Source organism: Ostrea edulis, chromosome 10, assembly GCF_947568905.1.
Source record: "Ostrea edulis chromosome 10, xbOstEdul1.1, whole genome shotgun sequence".
NCBI classification, from domain to species: domain Eukaryota; kingdom Metazoa; phylum Mollusca; class Bivalvia; order Ostreida; family Ostreidae; genus Ostrea; species Ostrea edulis.
Window position 1 is genome coordinate 7,574,105 of NC_079173.1, and position 16,291 is coordinate 7,590,395.

Genomic DNA, 16,291 nt, shown 5'->3' on the forward strand with positions numbered 1-16,291 from the left:
GAGAAATGGGGACCAGACGCATGGCTTTCATAACGCACTAGGATTTCTTTTCAATATTTACGTACTTCATATTGGATAGAATGAATAGATATAAAAATCAACGGGGTTCGAATTGACTACTGCCTAACATGGCTACCTCTACAAACAGATGCGTTTTTGGTTCACATGCGGCTTTAATAAACGTTTGGACAGAAATACGGTATACTGGGAAAATATGTAAGGATTTTTTTTATATTATGATGCGACCTACGCCGTAAATCGAAGGTTTTCATAATGGGTGGATTTGTAGCTCTCTGGTATGTCCAAATATTTCCCCAGAGAGCTACACATCTGCATCAGTGCAGATACACATGTAATTCCGAATTAGGAAGAGGGCTGAAATAGGCCATGCCTGCTGCCCAATCCCATTCACTTCTAATGAATAGAATATTGTTCAAATAAAAATTCCTAATTGTAGGTACGTTTATCATGTTCTGTGTTGTACCTTTGTGTTTGATTGAATAAAGTTGTATAACAACGTCATATATTTTCACGATAAAGTAAAATGCAAAACTCTTGCATGATAAACTTGCATTTAATTTATTAATGATGCAATGACTTTTTGTAAAGTTTTAACAAGGTATCTGTGCGAGTTAAAATCTTACACCCAGGTATGCATGCAAAAAATGAAATGAATCAATAGCCTTGTGTGAAATATGTTTTGATAATTGTCAGATAAATAAAAGAAGTTCAAATGGTTTGAAACGTAACAGGCCGACCGTAATAATATTATAACGTGCAGTGATCTGAACACGCTCGCCGTTGCTTAGAGAGAGACTCTACCATATCACTAGAAAAACTACCTCACTAGCGAGGCCGTAGAAAATCCCTACATACTGTCTGCTACACTTCCCCCGCTCAGGGAGGTTTTGTCCCGAAGCTTAGCATGGGTCTTCTCTGATTTTTGGCACCTCTTTCGCAAAAGCATCTGTCGTTCACGTCGTTCACGACAACAACCACCGTCGCCCCAGGACGAAACAACGTGCGAACATGAACACACAGTCCCAGAGTTCCAAACATACTCTACGTAAGTGTTAATGTACGAGTATCGCTCCATTCCTTAAAAGTAACGGACCGAGGCCCCGAAGGGGCGGAGGTCCATTGCTTTTAAGGAATGGAGTGATACGAGTACATTGACTCACTTAAAATCCACCTTTGCTGGGCCCCTTGCTACTAAACTTTGTGCATTTTAATCATGTCTTACGTTTTTCATTCTTTTGTTGCATGCATTTATATCTACTTGTATAAAGGTTGACCTACTCTCCGAACACTCCATTCCTGAAAAATAATGGAGTGTTCGAACAAAAGAATGACGTCATAGGTGGATTTTAACTGAAGCAAGCCTCTGGACAGCCAAACACCAGAGTCACTACAATGTCACAATTTTGTAACGTGCAGCGGTTTGAACACGCTTGTCTTTGCTTAATTTGCGTGATCAAGAGAAATCACTATTTAGGAGTTATGAGATTGATCACTGTTCGTTATCTTCACCTTGCATATAGCTAGCTCAAGAGCAAGGTAGAAGTTCCCTATATTCTGTTCAACAAATCGACATTGCATATATTTAACGATTCCGTGCTTCCATACAATACGCAGGTCAGTCGTTGACTGTGAAAGTCAGTCGTGCTCGCAAAAGTCCATTTGTCAATTATGACGTCACATGTTTTGCAGATTTTCTCGTGATTTGTTTAGCATGTCAGCGATATATATTGTAATTTCAGCATGAAGACAAGATCCAATGACGCTGTCTTAACCTTCACAGACGTCTGTCTGACCTTGAAAGACAAGACCATTCTTACAAATATCAATGGCAAAGCCAAAAGTGGACAGATACTAGCTATCATGGGTCCAACAGGTAAACGATCTGTGTACACTCTCAACTTCATGTCAGGTGTTGCTAAAGATATTGATAGCGGTATTCTGTTTTGATGTAAAGGTGACATATGATAGATTCTATAGGAGAATGACTTGATGATTGATAGAGAAGCCGGTGTTTATTCTGGAGTCAGAGCACTAAGGATTCTATATTAAGCCAGCGTCTACTCAGACACAGAGCTGTTTTTTTGTTTTTTTGCTTTTTGTTGTTTTGTTTTTTTGGGGGGGGGGGGTGAAAGTTTCTAACAAAAATTACTAACAATATCTAAACGCAAACTTCGTATCGTCCATCGTTACTACCATCCCAAGATGGCGGAAGGAAATTCCGGAAAGATCACGTTTAGTTATTATATCTATTTGTATTGTTTATTTGCGAATGATATGTAGATAAGAAATATCATACACTAGCAACAATTACGATCAGGTGTTATTTTATCTTTTATACGGCTCATATGAAGAGAAAATTCGTCGTTGAAAAAACAGCGAGGATGATAGTAACGTAAAACTTTCGTTACTATCATCAGTTTAATACCAGTGACTAACGCGGTATATCTAAGTACTAGATTAAATTCAGGTCAGGTTGTGTTCTTTGGGAGAGCGTTTAAACCAGTGACTAACGCGGTATATCTAAGTACTAGATTAAATTCAGTTCAGGTTGTGTTCTTTGGGAGAGCGCTTAAACCAGTGACTAACGCGGTATATCTAAGTACTAGATTAAATTCAGGTTTTGTTCTTTGGGAGACGCTTAAACCAGTGACTAACGCGGTATATCTAAGTACTAGATTAAATTCAGGTTGTGTTCTTTGGGAGAGCGCTTAAACCAGTGACTAACGCGGTATATCTAAGTACTAGATTAAATTCAGGTTGTGTTCTTTGGGAGACGCTTAAACCAGTGACTAACGCGGTATATCTAAGTACTAGATTAAATTCAGGTTGTGTTCTTTGGGAGAGCGCTTAAACCAGTGACTAACGCGGTATATCTAAGTATTAAATTCAGGTTGTGTTCTTTGGGAGACGCTTAATTGGGTTGAAAGTCACGTGTTATCCATTCTGCTTATTTACAGAGAGTTTTCTTTATAAAATTCAACATCATAAAATTGTTCATTTTACAACAATCAACAAGGTCTACAAAATACAAGAATGTTTCATGAAATGCGTTTACTAGCTACTGAGGACGAGGATCGAACTGATATCGCAGCAGTGAGAAGCGAGTGTTATACCACTTTGGGGAGTTGAACTTCTGGCAAAGCGCGCATGGATATATTGCAAGGGACTTTTGAGTGAGCCGCATCACACCTCCGCCTATTTTTGATACTTAAAAGACATTACAGAAATCGTCAACTAAATCATGCCATCCTATATGTACAACACAGTTCCTACACAGAAAGATTTGCTTCATTAAATGTAAACAATATCATTTGAAACAGAATTATGGATCCCCCCCCCCCCCCAATTTATTGTGTTTTATAAATAAGATAAACTTCAGTTTTAATTTTTTGAGCATCAAGAAAGGGATATCGTTATTATAACTTGAACACTGGGCACTATGTAGGCGAGCTCGTCACTGAGGGATTGAGGGACACTAGATAACACGCTGGAATCTCCGCATATAATGAATTAACAATATATAAATCCATTGAACCAATGCTAACTGTATTTTTGTGTTTTTCTTAGATATTCTTGATAATTATAGGATCAGGAAAAACCTCTCTTTTGAATATTTTGGCGGGAAATGTGCCATTGACATCAGGAACGATAACTCTGAACGGAAGCTCCTTTACCAAGTTACAGCGGCGGAAACTGGCGTATGTTTTACAGAGTGATATATTCATGTCAAGGCTCACACTGAGAGAAACACTTTACGTAAGTCTGAGTATCAAATTCTGAAGTTATGGATTCAGCTTTTCCTGCGATCACAAAAGTGAAGGGTAATCTCGAAGAATGTTTGTATTTAAAAAATTCAGGATTTATTATGTTTCACAATATTAGAGAATGGTAGCAAGAAAATAGGCTGAACGGGAAAAATGAAAGCAGCTGTTCATTTCTTTCAGTTTACCGCCATGATTCGACTTCCCGATCACGTGTCAAAGGCGGATAAAATGGCGCGAATTGAGGAAATTGTGGATGCGCTTCATCTCAGAAAATGTTTGGACACGAGTAAGGAAGCAATATACTTAATTTGTTTGACTTCAAAGTATACAAAGTTTACATTGCACTCTGCTCAATGGTGTACATGTATGTTTAATGAAAATCGACCCCCACCTTTCCACTACTTTTACAACGCTAACAGGAATCAACCCCATGCATTCGGTAATGCAAGAAAAATCTGTGACCTACCTTACGGCCGAATTCCAAGCAGTGGTTACCGACTCCCCCTGGCGTTAAAAGCGATTCGCCAGTTCTTTTAGCGACTCTCCAAAGTAATGGTTGTGCACGGTGTGAAATCGTAATTAAAAACAATCACGTAACCCATGCCTTTATTGTAATAACTGTCTTTTCAATTATTTATTATATTGCTACAGAAATAGGGTGCCTTGGTCAATTAATAGTTCACCTGTCCATTAATACATTAGGAATTGGACGATATTTATTTTGATTTTTGGTGAACTATATCGTCAACGCGAAATATTTGAACTCGCGATATTTCCTCCTCGCAATTTGATGCAATAGGACTAGATCGCGGAATAAAGTACTCGCGTAAAATAAGGAATCTAAAATTAAAGAAATGTGTTAAAGCCTTCTCCTCAGCAACAGCAGGTTAATGCTTAGTCATACTGATATGCAAGAATCATCAGGTACTGCAGAGTTAGTCCTTTTAAATTAAGACAGGGGGTTCTGCCCGACTCTACACCTGAATGACCTGATCAAAGATGTCTTACTGCAGGATATGTTCCAGTTGTTTCAGGTGATCCGAAGAGGTTTATATAGACATGAGAGGAACAATAATCTTCATCACTGTTATCACCATTGTCGTCTCAAATGTAGGAAAAAAAGTCACGGATAAAAAGTCACAGGAAAAAAAGTCACAGGAAAATAAATAACAAGAAAAAAAGTCATAGGAAAAAAAGGTCACGGAAAAAAAGTCACGGACAAAAAGTCACAGGAAAGTAAATCACAGGAAAAAAAGTCACAATGTACATTTTGTATAAAAATCACATAGATGTAGGGAAAAAAGTCACAATATATATTATATTATATGCATAGGGAAAAATTCATAGTATATATTTTGATAGAAAAGGGTCATATATACAAAGGGGGAGAAAGTCACAGTATACTAGTATATATTTTGAAAGAAAACTACATGAATATACAGAAAAAAGTCAAATATTATATAAGGAGAAAAGTTTTTCTTAAATTTGATTCAAAGTTAGAAGATTCCATGGGTTTTTTTTTTTTAATCATTTGCAACAGAGTTTATATATTTTAATGTTAAAAAACGAATAACCCTAATAAAAAGTAATTAACTTTTAAGTATTTACAACAGTTGTTGACTGTTGAGATTAATTAGTGGCTTCACAAGGCACCTTTCCCCTTTTCTAGACAGTGTATTTCCTGTATAAGTAGACAAAATGGCATCAATTTACAATCTTTAAAGTCATACATAGGATGGAGGAAAAATATGTGTTTTTTTTCTTTTTTAGCAAAATGTATGCCAGAACCAACAATGTGTGACATCAAACAAATTGTGACTTTTTTTCCTAGGTGTGGTCATAGGCACTTTTTATACATATTGTGACTTTTTTTCCTGTGACTTTTTTCCGTTTACCGTCGTCTTATTGATATGACACTGACACTAGTGACAATGGTTATACATCTTTCATCGTCTTTTTTGTCCTGACAAGATTATTTCTCTACCAAAATTACGTCCATCGGATAATTTGTTCGTAAACATCATCGGGTAATAATGACATGAAATACGTTTGATTGGTAAATGACAGAAAATGGGCTTTAATTCCCCCGTACAGGGTTGACCTAAATTTTCTAAATATCAGTAATTCGAAGTCGGTCGCTTTGATACTGTCATTGATACCAGTTTGAAAATTTTGCTTTTTAATTCTAAATGTTCACATATTTGATAATCTGTTGATATTAAAATAATGATTCAGTGATGTATAAACATCTGAATCGCGTGTAGGAAAATCAGAATAGTAATGTAGACTTTTAGTTTATCTCCACATGATTTGTATAGAGATTACAGATCTGAATCAATATTTACAAGCTTACACTAATTGTCTTGTGGAATAGGACTATAGCCTTTTTAAATTTAAAAATACATCCTTAGGTAAAAATTACGACATTTGTGATGTTTTACGAACTTTGCTGATCTGATCTCTGATCACTTTATAAACTTTAATCTCTTCTGATCTGATCTCTAATCACTATATAAACATTAATCTCCTCTGATCTGATCTCTGATTGCTATATAAACATTAATGTCTTCTGATCTGATCATTGATTACTATATAAACATTAATCTCCTCTGATTTGATCTCTAATCACTATATAAACATTAATCTCTTCTGATCTGATCTTTGATTACTATATAAACATTAGTCTCCTCTGATCTGATCTCTAATCACTATATAAACATTGATATATTCTGATCTGATTACTATATAAACATTAATGTCTTTAATCTTTATACTTTCATTTGATAGTTATTGGTGACTTCATGCATCGAGGATTGAGCGGAGGGGAGAAGAAGCGAGCTAATATAGCATGTGAGCTACTGACCGATCCCAACATTATGTTGATAGATGTACGTATACTATTGAGCCAGTAATGTTTGTATATTTTCTTGACATCCTGTTGAGTGAGTTGTCACTTATATAGAGACATCATAGCCTATACATGAAAAGCCACACATTTATACCAAATGTCAATACAGTGGATAATATTCTTAACGTGTCCAACGCCTACCGCGACACGAAACCTTTCATGTTAAGGTTATATCTACAAGACCCGTGACTTTCACTTCTTATGCCAGGCACTTTACACTACAATAGTATCTCTCTCTCTCTCTCTCTCTCTCTCTCTCTCTCTCTCTCTCTCTCTCTCTCTCTCACACACACACACACACACACACACACACACACACACACACACACATACATACATACACTCACACACACACACACACACACAGATTAACGAATCTCAGACCCGGGTTTTAGCATAATGAGTTATTTACCTGCGAACCGAGTGTTTCATTGAAACGTTCCAATGAGGTATAGTATACGTTTTGAGTAACTTTATGAATATTCCAGGAACCCACTTCCGGTCTCGATTCGAGCACCGCCCAAGTGTTGATGGAGGAACTTCTGGACTTTGCCTCCCGGTATAACAAAACGATTCTGACCACCATACACCAACCTTCCAGTCAGATCTATCACATGTTCTCCTCCCTATTGTTGCTTGTCAACGGACACGTGAGTTTTGATTTTAAGTAACCATGTTGTGTTTGTGTTGGGTCTGGCAATCAACGTCAGGTTCAGTTCACCTTCTCCTTATTTCACACTTTGTGCTAATTCTAATTCCCAAGTTTCCATGTTCGTTACACTTACTTCAATATCCACAACCATAAATTTAGAATAATTAATGTTATACAAAACATTCAAATTGAGCAATAACACCTATAGCAAACAGAGTTAGATAGAAATATTTGTATGCGTACTTAAACCGACGATTGAGTGCAAGATATCGACAAATTCTAAAATACTCGTATATCGCAGTATAATTTGTCCCCAATATATTTTCACATTAGGTCATACTTGTTTCCCTTTAGGCTGCCTATTATGGTGAGGCTCAAACAGCCTTGCAGTACTTCAGTGACCTTGGGTTAACATTCCCTGACCATTACAACCCCGCTGATAGCATGTGTAAGTATGACTCAGAAAGGAGTTGATTACATCCATAAAATGCTACAATCCATTTGTGATATATCATTTTCTGTTTCAATTGAAATATGAATGAAATGATGAAAATAATTAATAAACATGTAGCTGTCTCGATCTAGCATAAAACGGAATTCAAGTGTCAATGATTTATTTTTATAAAATATTCTTATTTCTAGGCCGGTTTCAGATTAATCATTGATCATACATAATTGTACCAAATGTTGTATTTAGCAATCTCCAAAGTTTTATACATAACAGATTCGAGATACATATAGATCTGTGCGTGTGTTCAGCAACAGTAAAACTCAAACCGTCACTGCTGTTTTTTTTATATCCTTTTCAGTGGAGCTGCTAACCATTAATACGGAGGTTCTCAACAGAATTCTTGCAGCGTCTGACAAAAGAAAGTAAGTACAGGTATATATACAATATGCCCATTTTTAGGCCACCTGAGATACTCAAGAAACCTTTTGCTAACTGGGTTTTTGTTTGTAGTCGTTCATCGTCCAGCAGTCGTAAACTTTTGAACATTGTCAGTTTCTTCTCTGGAACGACTGAACCAATTGCAACCAACTTTGGTATATAACATCAATAGAGAGAAAAGGAAAACACAAATTGGGAAAATAATGAACCCTGCTTCCCTGGGGCCTTAGATGTGTTGCAAGTATTATCAAATTATCCTCAGTACTCCTGGACATGAAGTAGTAAAAGATATGAATTTGATAAGTAACATACCTTTACTAATACTGGGTCCAGGGTTCATGAACTTAAGTGGAGTTTAGTTGGACATGTATTGAAAATGCATTATCCATTATTATTATATTTCATGTTTTTTACCCCTGAACACCAAACAGTCAAACTATTGAAATGATTATAATAAGTAACAAGCCCTCTTTGCAAACTGTGTAAATTGCTTTGCCTTTTGGAACTCAAATAAAAAATCACATTTTGCTGTGATGTGATAAAAGTTAACATCCTATAAACAAGTTCTAAATGATTAATATACGTATCTATCATTTGATACAGAGTATAAAAATGGAAAAGTGCACGGCGGGTGTGACCGGTCAACAGGGGATGCTTACTCCTGCTAGGCACTGATCCCACCTCTGGTCTGTCCAGGGGTCCGTGTTTGCCCAACTTTCTACATTTTGTGCTCTTTATAATGAATACTCAACTGATTCGATACCCAAGAGCATGTTCTGCATATAACCAGTCTATAAATCGAGCCAGGCTACTGTCAAAAAAATAGATGTCAAATGGGGTTCAACAGTCTCGTTTATAGTCAATACTTCACAAACTATAACGATCTAATTTACAAATACAACCTGTCATTAGGTCGAATGCTGTTTTGTGTGTTTTATATCAATGGTTAGACCGTTTTTACATATTCTAACTACGGAATACTCTTTTTACCTAATAAAGATATAGGGCTCACGGCGGATGAGACCAGTCGACAAGGGATGATTAATTCTCATAGGCACCCAGGGGTGGATCCAGGAATTGCGGTTACGGGGGGCGCCACTTTATGAGCCAGGGGTCTGGGGGCCGCCTTGAGGCCCCCAGTGGTGGGGGCCTAGGATGCGAAGCCCCCGGAAGCTCCGGGATTTTACAGATTGTATAGGGCTTGAAATATGTCTCCTCTTTAGTCATTTGTACTATTTCTATCATTTCTTATAAGGTAAAATTAATAAAATGACGCTAATTTTAAGGGTTTTTGGAACAAAATTAAGTTCTCCCAATAAAGTAATGCAAGAAATCAAAAGATTTTGTCATTTATTTCTCCGGGAGTGGAAGAAATCATTACTTCTTTTATCGTTTAGTACATTTTTCTAAACAAGATACCCCGATTTACCTTAAATTTGAAGATTTTAGGGGGCGCGCGCCGGCTCCCTCCCCGCTTAAATCCGCCACTAGCACCTGGTCCACCTCTGAAGTGGCATGGGGTCCGTGTTTGCCTACCTCTTCATCTCTGTATTGCTTATAAGATTTGTGAGATTGATCGTTATTTTCCCTTTTCACTCTTGAGACTGATGGTTGTTCCTTATCTTAACTTGTTCATAAAAAGAACATAGATACTGATTTCTAAAGACACAAAATATTCATACTCAGGTGACTGTTCAGACCCATGGACCACTTGTGTAATAATTAAAGCATACGTGACCTCAGAATGAGTTTCCTTAAAATGTATTTTTAATGAAATATATTGCATAAAACATGAAAGTTAACTCATTTAATGGCACTGCACAATAATTTAGAATAAATCTCTTTGAACTAGCTTTGCAATTGCATTGCATAACTCAAATCTCTGAGGCTTTCTATATAGAAAACTCTGCGGAAGAACATTAAGATTGAGCCAAATGTCGTGCCAATCTGGACTATGATTAGGGCATATAATAGAATTACCCCCTGTCCGTCATAGTCAAATTTGCAGAATTCCTCGCATTGCTTTTAGATAATGCATAAGCTAATTTTCAATATGTCTCTTGATATTGATGACTAGTCTTACAGACGAAGTTCGTGTTTCATGTTGATTGACATATTTTTAGAACAATTATTGCCCTTGACCTTTGCAAATTACTCCCTGTCAATTCCACACTCGTAGATAATGAGCTGAATGATAGTATTACCTTAATTATGATGAATTATAGATTAAATTTCGCTTGCTTGTTTACTGGTTTAATTTTGCAGGGTTATTGTCCTTGGACTTAGAAAATATCAAATAGTTTTCCTCATTAGACTTGACATGTATACGTTTACAACTAAAAGATGTTGATTTATCAAATCAATTAGTTGCAAGGTGCATTACAGGAACAGTTTTGCAAAATCGTCATTTGATTTACATAAAATATAATTTTATTGTCAACTGGAATTTTGTATGTAGATCCATTCTTTTAAAAATCTGTGTCAATAAATATTTCTGATTTGAATAGCTTTAACAATTTCAATTGACAAAGTGTGACCGGTTGACGGGGATGCTTGCTCCCCCTGATCCACCTCTGGTGTGTCCAGGGGTCCGTGTTTGCCCAACTCAGGGTTTTGTATTGCTTATAGGAGTTATGAGATTGATCACTGTTCGTTATCTAAACCCTTTCATTGTACATGTGCATGTATATTCATTGGTCAACGTGTTCCTTTCTGCATCCAAAGATATTTTTATTTTAGTAATAAAAGGGGCATTAGCTGTGAAAGTTATTTCAACCATCCTCTCAAACTCTCTCACTGGCATAGTAATATAAATCAATGTCTAATAAAAACATTCATTTTCTACAAAAACAAGAGAAACCTATTAAAACTGTTAGATTGATTATATCTTCTTTAACGTCTCTCTCTCTCTCTCTCTCTCTCTCTCTCTCTCTCTCGATCTTTTCATTCATATGGAGACGTCACCAAGAACGGTGGACATCTTCAAATTTCGGCCTTTGCTAGATAACCGCTTTTAGTGTAAAGAAATATATAAGAAAGAATGACTGTCTTGGGAGATACTAATTATTTAATCACCAAAATCACATGTTCATGTGTCTTTTTTTTAAGTTAAAAGTGTTTGAAATAATTAAAATAATTGAATACTGGTGTTATAACTGAAATAATATAGAGCAATTTTCATCGAATTCAACTTTTGGTGACATAATGACATCTATTGGTGACAAAATGACAGCTAAAGGTGACAAAATGACAGCTAATGGTGACAAAATGACAGCTAATGTCCCTTTAAGGTCAACTTTGCACTTCCTTTGGAAGATATTTAGGTAAATTCTCTTCACAACATATATTCAACAAATATTCAACGAAATGTAAAATGAAACCCTATTTTTGTGTTATTTGCACCTAGATGTAATGTTATTTTTCACATTCTTTGTACTTTCAAATAAGGCAAACTTGTAGGTCAGTATTTGTGTTACACTGTTACTTCATTTAAATCCCCGAGGCATAATCAGATCTTGCCAACACATTTGAGGCTTTATAACCAGGATTTGCATCATATGACACACAGAAAGTGTTATCAGTCGGCTGACTTAACTGTATTTTGAATTCGCATTACAGTAAAACACGCTTACAGTGAAGTGCTAGAGACGAACCAATTCGTTATATCCAAAAAGTCGTTTTAAAATTACAGGAAATGAAATCACTTCGCTGTTAGGGTGATTTTATTATACGTGTGTTCGTTGTACCCTGTTTTATTGTAACTATTTTGTTTTCTTTAATGAAGGCGCTGCATCGTTAGCGTAGAACACTCTGTTCCCAACTGTTAGGTCATCCGAGTCACTCAGGTGACCTAGTGCTATCCGGACCCGACTATTGTCATTCATCATTACTTCTTCTTAGGAAGGATAGTGTCACAACTTCAGTAGTGCGGTGTGTCACGGCAGGCGTTGGCACGTTAAAGAATCCTCACTGCTAAGGCCGTAAGTGCTAAGTATAGGTCTGAACTTTTACGCGGTACTTAACCTGCAACTGATGACGTCTCAGTATGAGTGAAAGGTGAAGATAACTAACAATGAAAAAATTCTTGCGTTAAGCAAACAATTAACCCAAGTTAGCATTGAAAGATACAAGTGAATGACCCGCGTGTTTCATAATTTAAGAAAATGCATCTATGGAGCATATCATTTAATTTGTCTGAATGATTACAAAAATATATTAGATCTTTAATAGCAAATTACGTTTTCACACTTTGTAAGTGCAATCAAGTTATATTCATAACCCAAAACGTTGCTAGTAGATCTCATCTTTATGCTTATTTGAATCATTTGATGAATACGCTTTTGATTCTGTTTTATGGTGAATTTTAAACAAAGATATCAACTTCAAAGATGTCATGACATTTTGCATAGCGAGTTATGTCGCAGAAATTTAAAGTATCTCAATCAGCCAATCAAACTGTCGTTTACAAACGAAAGTGGATTCTTTATAAATGTGATAACTCTACTCATCACAAGTTGGTAAGCATTTATAATTCATTTGATAGACATAATATTCACAGTAATTTCAGGGTTTCTACATAGTAATTCTACACATCACAAGTTGGTAAGCATTTATAATTTATTTGATAGACAAAATATTCACAGTAATTTCAGGGTTGAAACAGATAACAGTGAAAACTGTGACAGGAAAGAAAAACACAAAGGTGAAGACCAAAGAACCGGAGCGATGACGTCACACTTGAATGGAAACATCGCGAAAACGCCGTCACATGATGTTGTCGTTGGTCTTGGGTACAACAAAAGAGGTAACAGTTTATGTTTAAAATAAATTGGTCATTTTGTCTTTCGACTCATTGATTGACGAATATCCAAGTTAAGGGTACATATTGTAACGTGTGTTGTACTGGGTTGTTCTTCTCAGGCGACAAGATGATACTATATAAATTGTCCTCTCACTCTACCGGAGTATACAATGATTGGTTATAAGTTACGATGAGGTTGTGTGTGTGTTCTTGATCGTGTTTTAGTCAGAGTTCTTATTGTGTTGTGAAGTACCAGGTTATTTGACCCTTATCGAGGATTACTTTTCGCTCACACTCAATTCTTCTAGCCTACGTCTTGTCACTGGTGCTACTTGCAATTGTACTTTCTATCCTAGCTCTTAAATTGTTTACCTTTAGACTGTCTAGTTATCATCTCCGTCTGCTCACTGAAAGCTCTAGCAACTTTGTCTCTCGGCTCCTCGCCACGCTGACTTATATACTAATGGATCAGTCTACCTAAAAGGGGTGATCAGCATTCGGGGAGAGTCTCAATGTCCTAAAATTCACTTCTTTTGTTACGATGGTTTTTCCAATTATGTACAGATTACACGTACGCATTAAGATTTATGGATTTAAAATTCCTTCCTCAAATCTTTCGAAAAACCTTCATTTTGGTACCTTCTGATAACCCTCACGGTTATTTGGTGACTGTTCATAACAGTCTGTGAACTGGCGTCCTTCATTTTAGCTATTATCTTACATCAAGGAAAATGGAAAAAAATCAAAGGCGCCATATGATTTCTAACTGTTTCTGTACTGATACAAGTTTCGGTAGACCCGTTGCTGTCAGAAATCTGCTTCTGATCTACCGACTTTCGCTTCACTCTAGGCGATGATGGAGAAATCTGCTTGTGGATAGTCCCGCCAGACTCAAAACGAGTTGGAAAATGAACTCACCAGGATCTTCATGTCATTCCTAACTGGTCGCGGTTGATCAGTGGTAGAGTGTTCGCTTCGTAACCAGGAGTAAAATAAACAATCAGTCAGGCCATTCTTGATCAATGTCCGATTGTGTGTAGACGACAGTCATACAGGTGATACCGCTACTAAGTGATTCCGGTGTGCTTCATATGGTTGTAGTCACGTGAGCTCTCTTATAATGTCGGACGAGAAAAGAAGCTTAGGCAAATGATTTTCTTCAAAAATCATATGTTGAAACCTAACGAAAAGGCCCCATGGTTTCTATTTCTGATTTTGATATAACCCCTGCTTAGTTTCAGACACCAAATCCTTCAAGCGATCGTAGATGGCTTTAGTAGATCATTTCACTTCTAGGGAGTATGCATGAACGGTGACGATAACAGTGATCAATCTAATAACTCCTATAAGCAGTACAGAATAGAAAGTCGGGAAAACATATTGGTCAAATTGTTGGGTGGGGTCACAATAGGGGATTAATGTTTACCATGGGAATATATAAGAAAGTTTTTTTTTAGATAAACAACAAGAGATCCACAGGATGAGGCATATTCCCGCATAATGACTGTCTACTAGCTTTTCCTATGAAGTCCCATAATGATCTTGATATGTGACCTTTAACCCCGAAATCAATACGGTTCTATCTCTCTTGATTACAAAGCTTCATGTACATGATTGGAGCACAATTTGTGGTGCGTAGAGTGTTTATTATTTTTTCCTATGATGTACCGTATAGCGTTCTTCCTCTCTTGATAACAAAACTACATGTGAAGTATGAAATCAATGGAGCAAAACATGTGCCACGTGAAGTGTCTCCAGGCTCTGTATTACACGCATACATTTACATGTACACAAACACACACGGTCCCGTTATGATATCGAATTGCAAGGGAATAATAACAGCAGGGCCATGAATACTCGTATCAAATATACAAGCATCCCCAGGTAGTGCAGATTCAAGATTGTTGAAATCATTGCCCCCAGGTAGGATGGGGCAGCAATAGGGGATCAAAGTTTTACATGGGAATTTATAGGAAAACTTCTCTAAAAATCTTCCCAAGAACAGCAGGGCCACGATTAGGTATACTCATACATATGTATGCAAAGATCTTCAAGGTACTACAAATTCAAGTTTGCTGAATTCAGGGCCTTCAGGGGAAGGGTGCCATAATAGGAGATCAATGTTGGTATCCGAATATATACAAGAAATTAATTAAAACAAATTATTTTCAAAATTAGCAGTCACACTAAATCATATCAAAATGCAAACGTTCCTAAGTCGTTTGGACTGAAGTTTTTTATGCCCCCCCCCCCCTCCCCGAGATTAAATTCTCCTGTCTGATTTTTGACCTTATGACCTTTTATCATGGTTATGTCGTGATCTTTTGGGGCTAGGTTGGGGTCACAATATGGGGTCAAAAATTTCCATAAGCTTTTTAAAATCAAAACAGCAAAGTCAACGTGATTCAGATGAGCGATGAGGCCCTTATTATTATATCCTTCCAAAAACATATTAACCAGATTTCATTAGACTTCCTTTTTCTTTTCTTTTTTATTATTAGATCCCTCAGAAGTTGTACTAGATGTTTCTTCCGTTGATGATGTGGTCACAAGCCGTGTTGAATTCTCCATACATAAAAAGTGGGAAGCCTCGTTTTGGACGCAGTTCCGTATGTTGTGCTGGAGAAATACGAAACAGTCAAAATGGCGGATATTTGATGACTGTACAATTGCACATACCCTGATCGTCTGCTGTGTCTTCTGTGTCATTTATTACCAGATACCACACACCATTGACACCCTCCGGAACAGGATGGGCGCGGTAAGATTCATTTATTACCAGATACCACACTCTATTTACTGACTCCGTAACAGAATGAGCGCGGTAAGAATCATTTATTACCAGATACCACACTCTATTGACTGACTCCGTAACAGAATGAGCGCGGTAAGAATCATTTATTACCAGATACCACACTCTATTGACTGACTCCGTAACGGAATGGGCGCGGTAAGAATCATTTCAATAGATTTATAGTCAACATGTGATTGTGTAGCAGAAGAGAGAAAATGCAACGGACCAAACTGGATAAAAATCCTAGGTTGATGTCTTCGAGGTTTGAAAATGTTTAAGGGGGATGTGATGACCAGACGGGTTTGATCGCCAGTGGCCACATAGCTTAGTTGTTAGAGTACCTAAGAGGTCTGGATTCGAACCTCGGTACGATCCGTTGTATTTTCTTCTTACCTGTTATTCTTATAATTCCTTGAGTTTTTCTTTTACTTTAGAGGGGCATTAGCTGTCATTTTGTCACCG

General features: G+C 36.9%; 1 protein-coding gene across 1 annotated transcript in view; it reads left to right on the forward strand.

Moving 5' to 3' along the window:
* Nucleotides 1-1,761: 1,761 nt before the first annotated feature.
* LOC125666691 (uncharacterized) overlaps nt 1,762-16,291 on the forward strand; it is a 29,480-nt gene continuing 14,950 nt past the window's right edge. The window contains exons 1-9 of the mRNA XM_056151813.1: nt 1,762-1,894; nt 3,608-3,777; nt 3,966-4,071; nt 6,573-6,673; nt 7,182-7,343; nt 7,700-7,793; nt 8,155-8,218; nt 12,878-13,038; nt 15,537-15,796. Coding sequence (XP_056007788.1) covers nt 1,762-1,894; nt 3,608-3,777; nt 3,966-4,071; nt 6,573-6,673; nt 7,182-7,343; nt 7,700-7,793; nt 8,155-8,218; nt 12,878-13,038; nt 15,537-15,796 — 1,251 coding nt within the window. The remainder of the gene's footprint in view (nt 1,895-3,607; nt 3,778-3,965; nt 4,072-6,572; nt 6,674-7,181; nt 7,344-7,699; nt 7,794-8,154; nt 8,219-12,877; nt 13,039-15,536; nt 15,797-16,291) is intronic.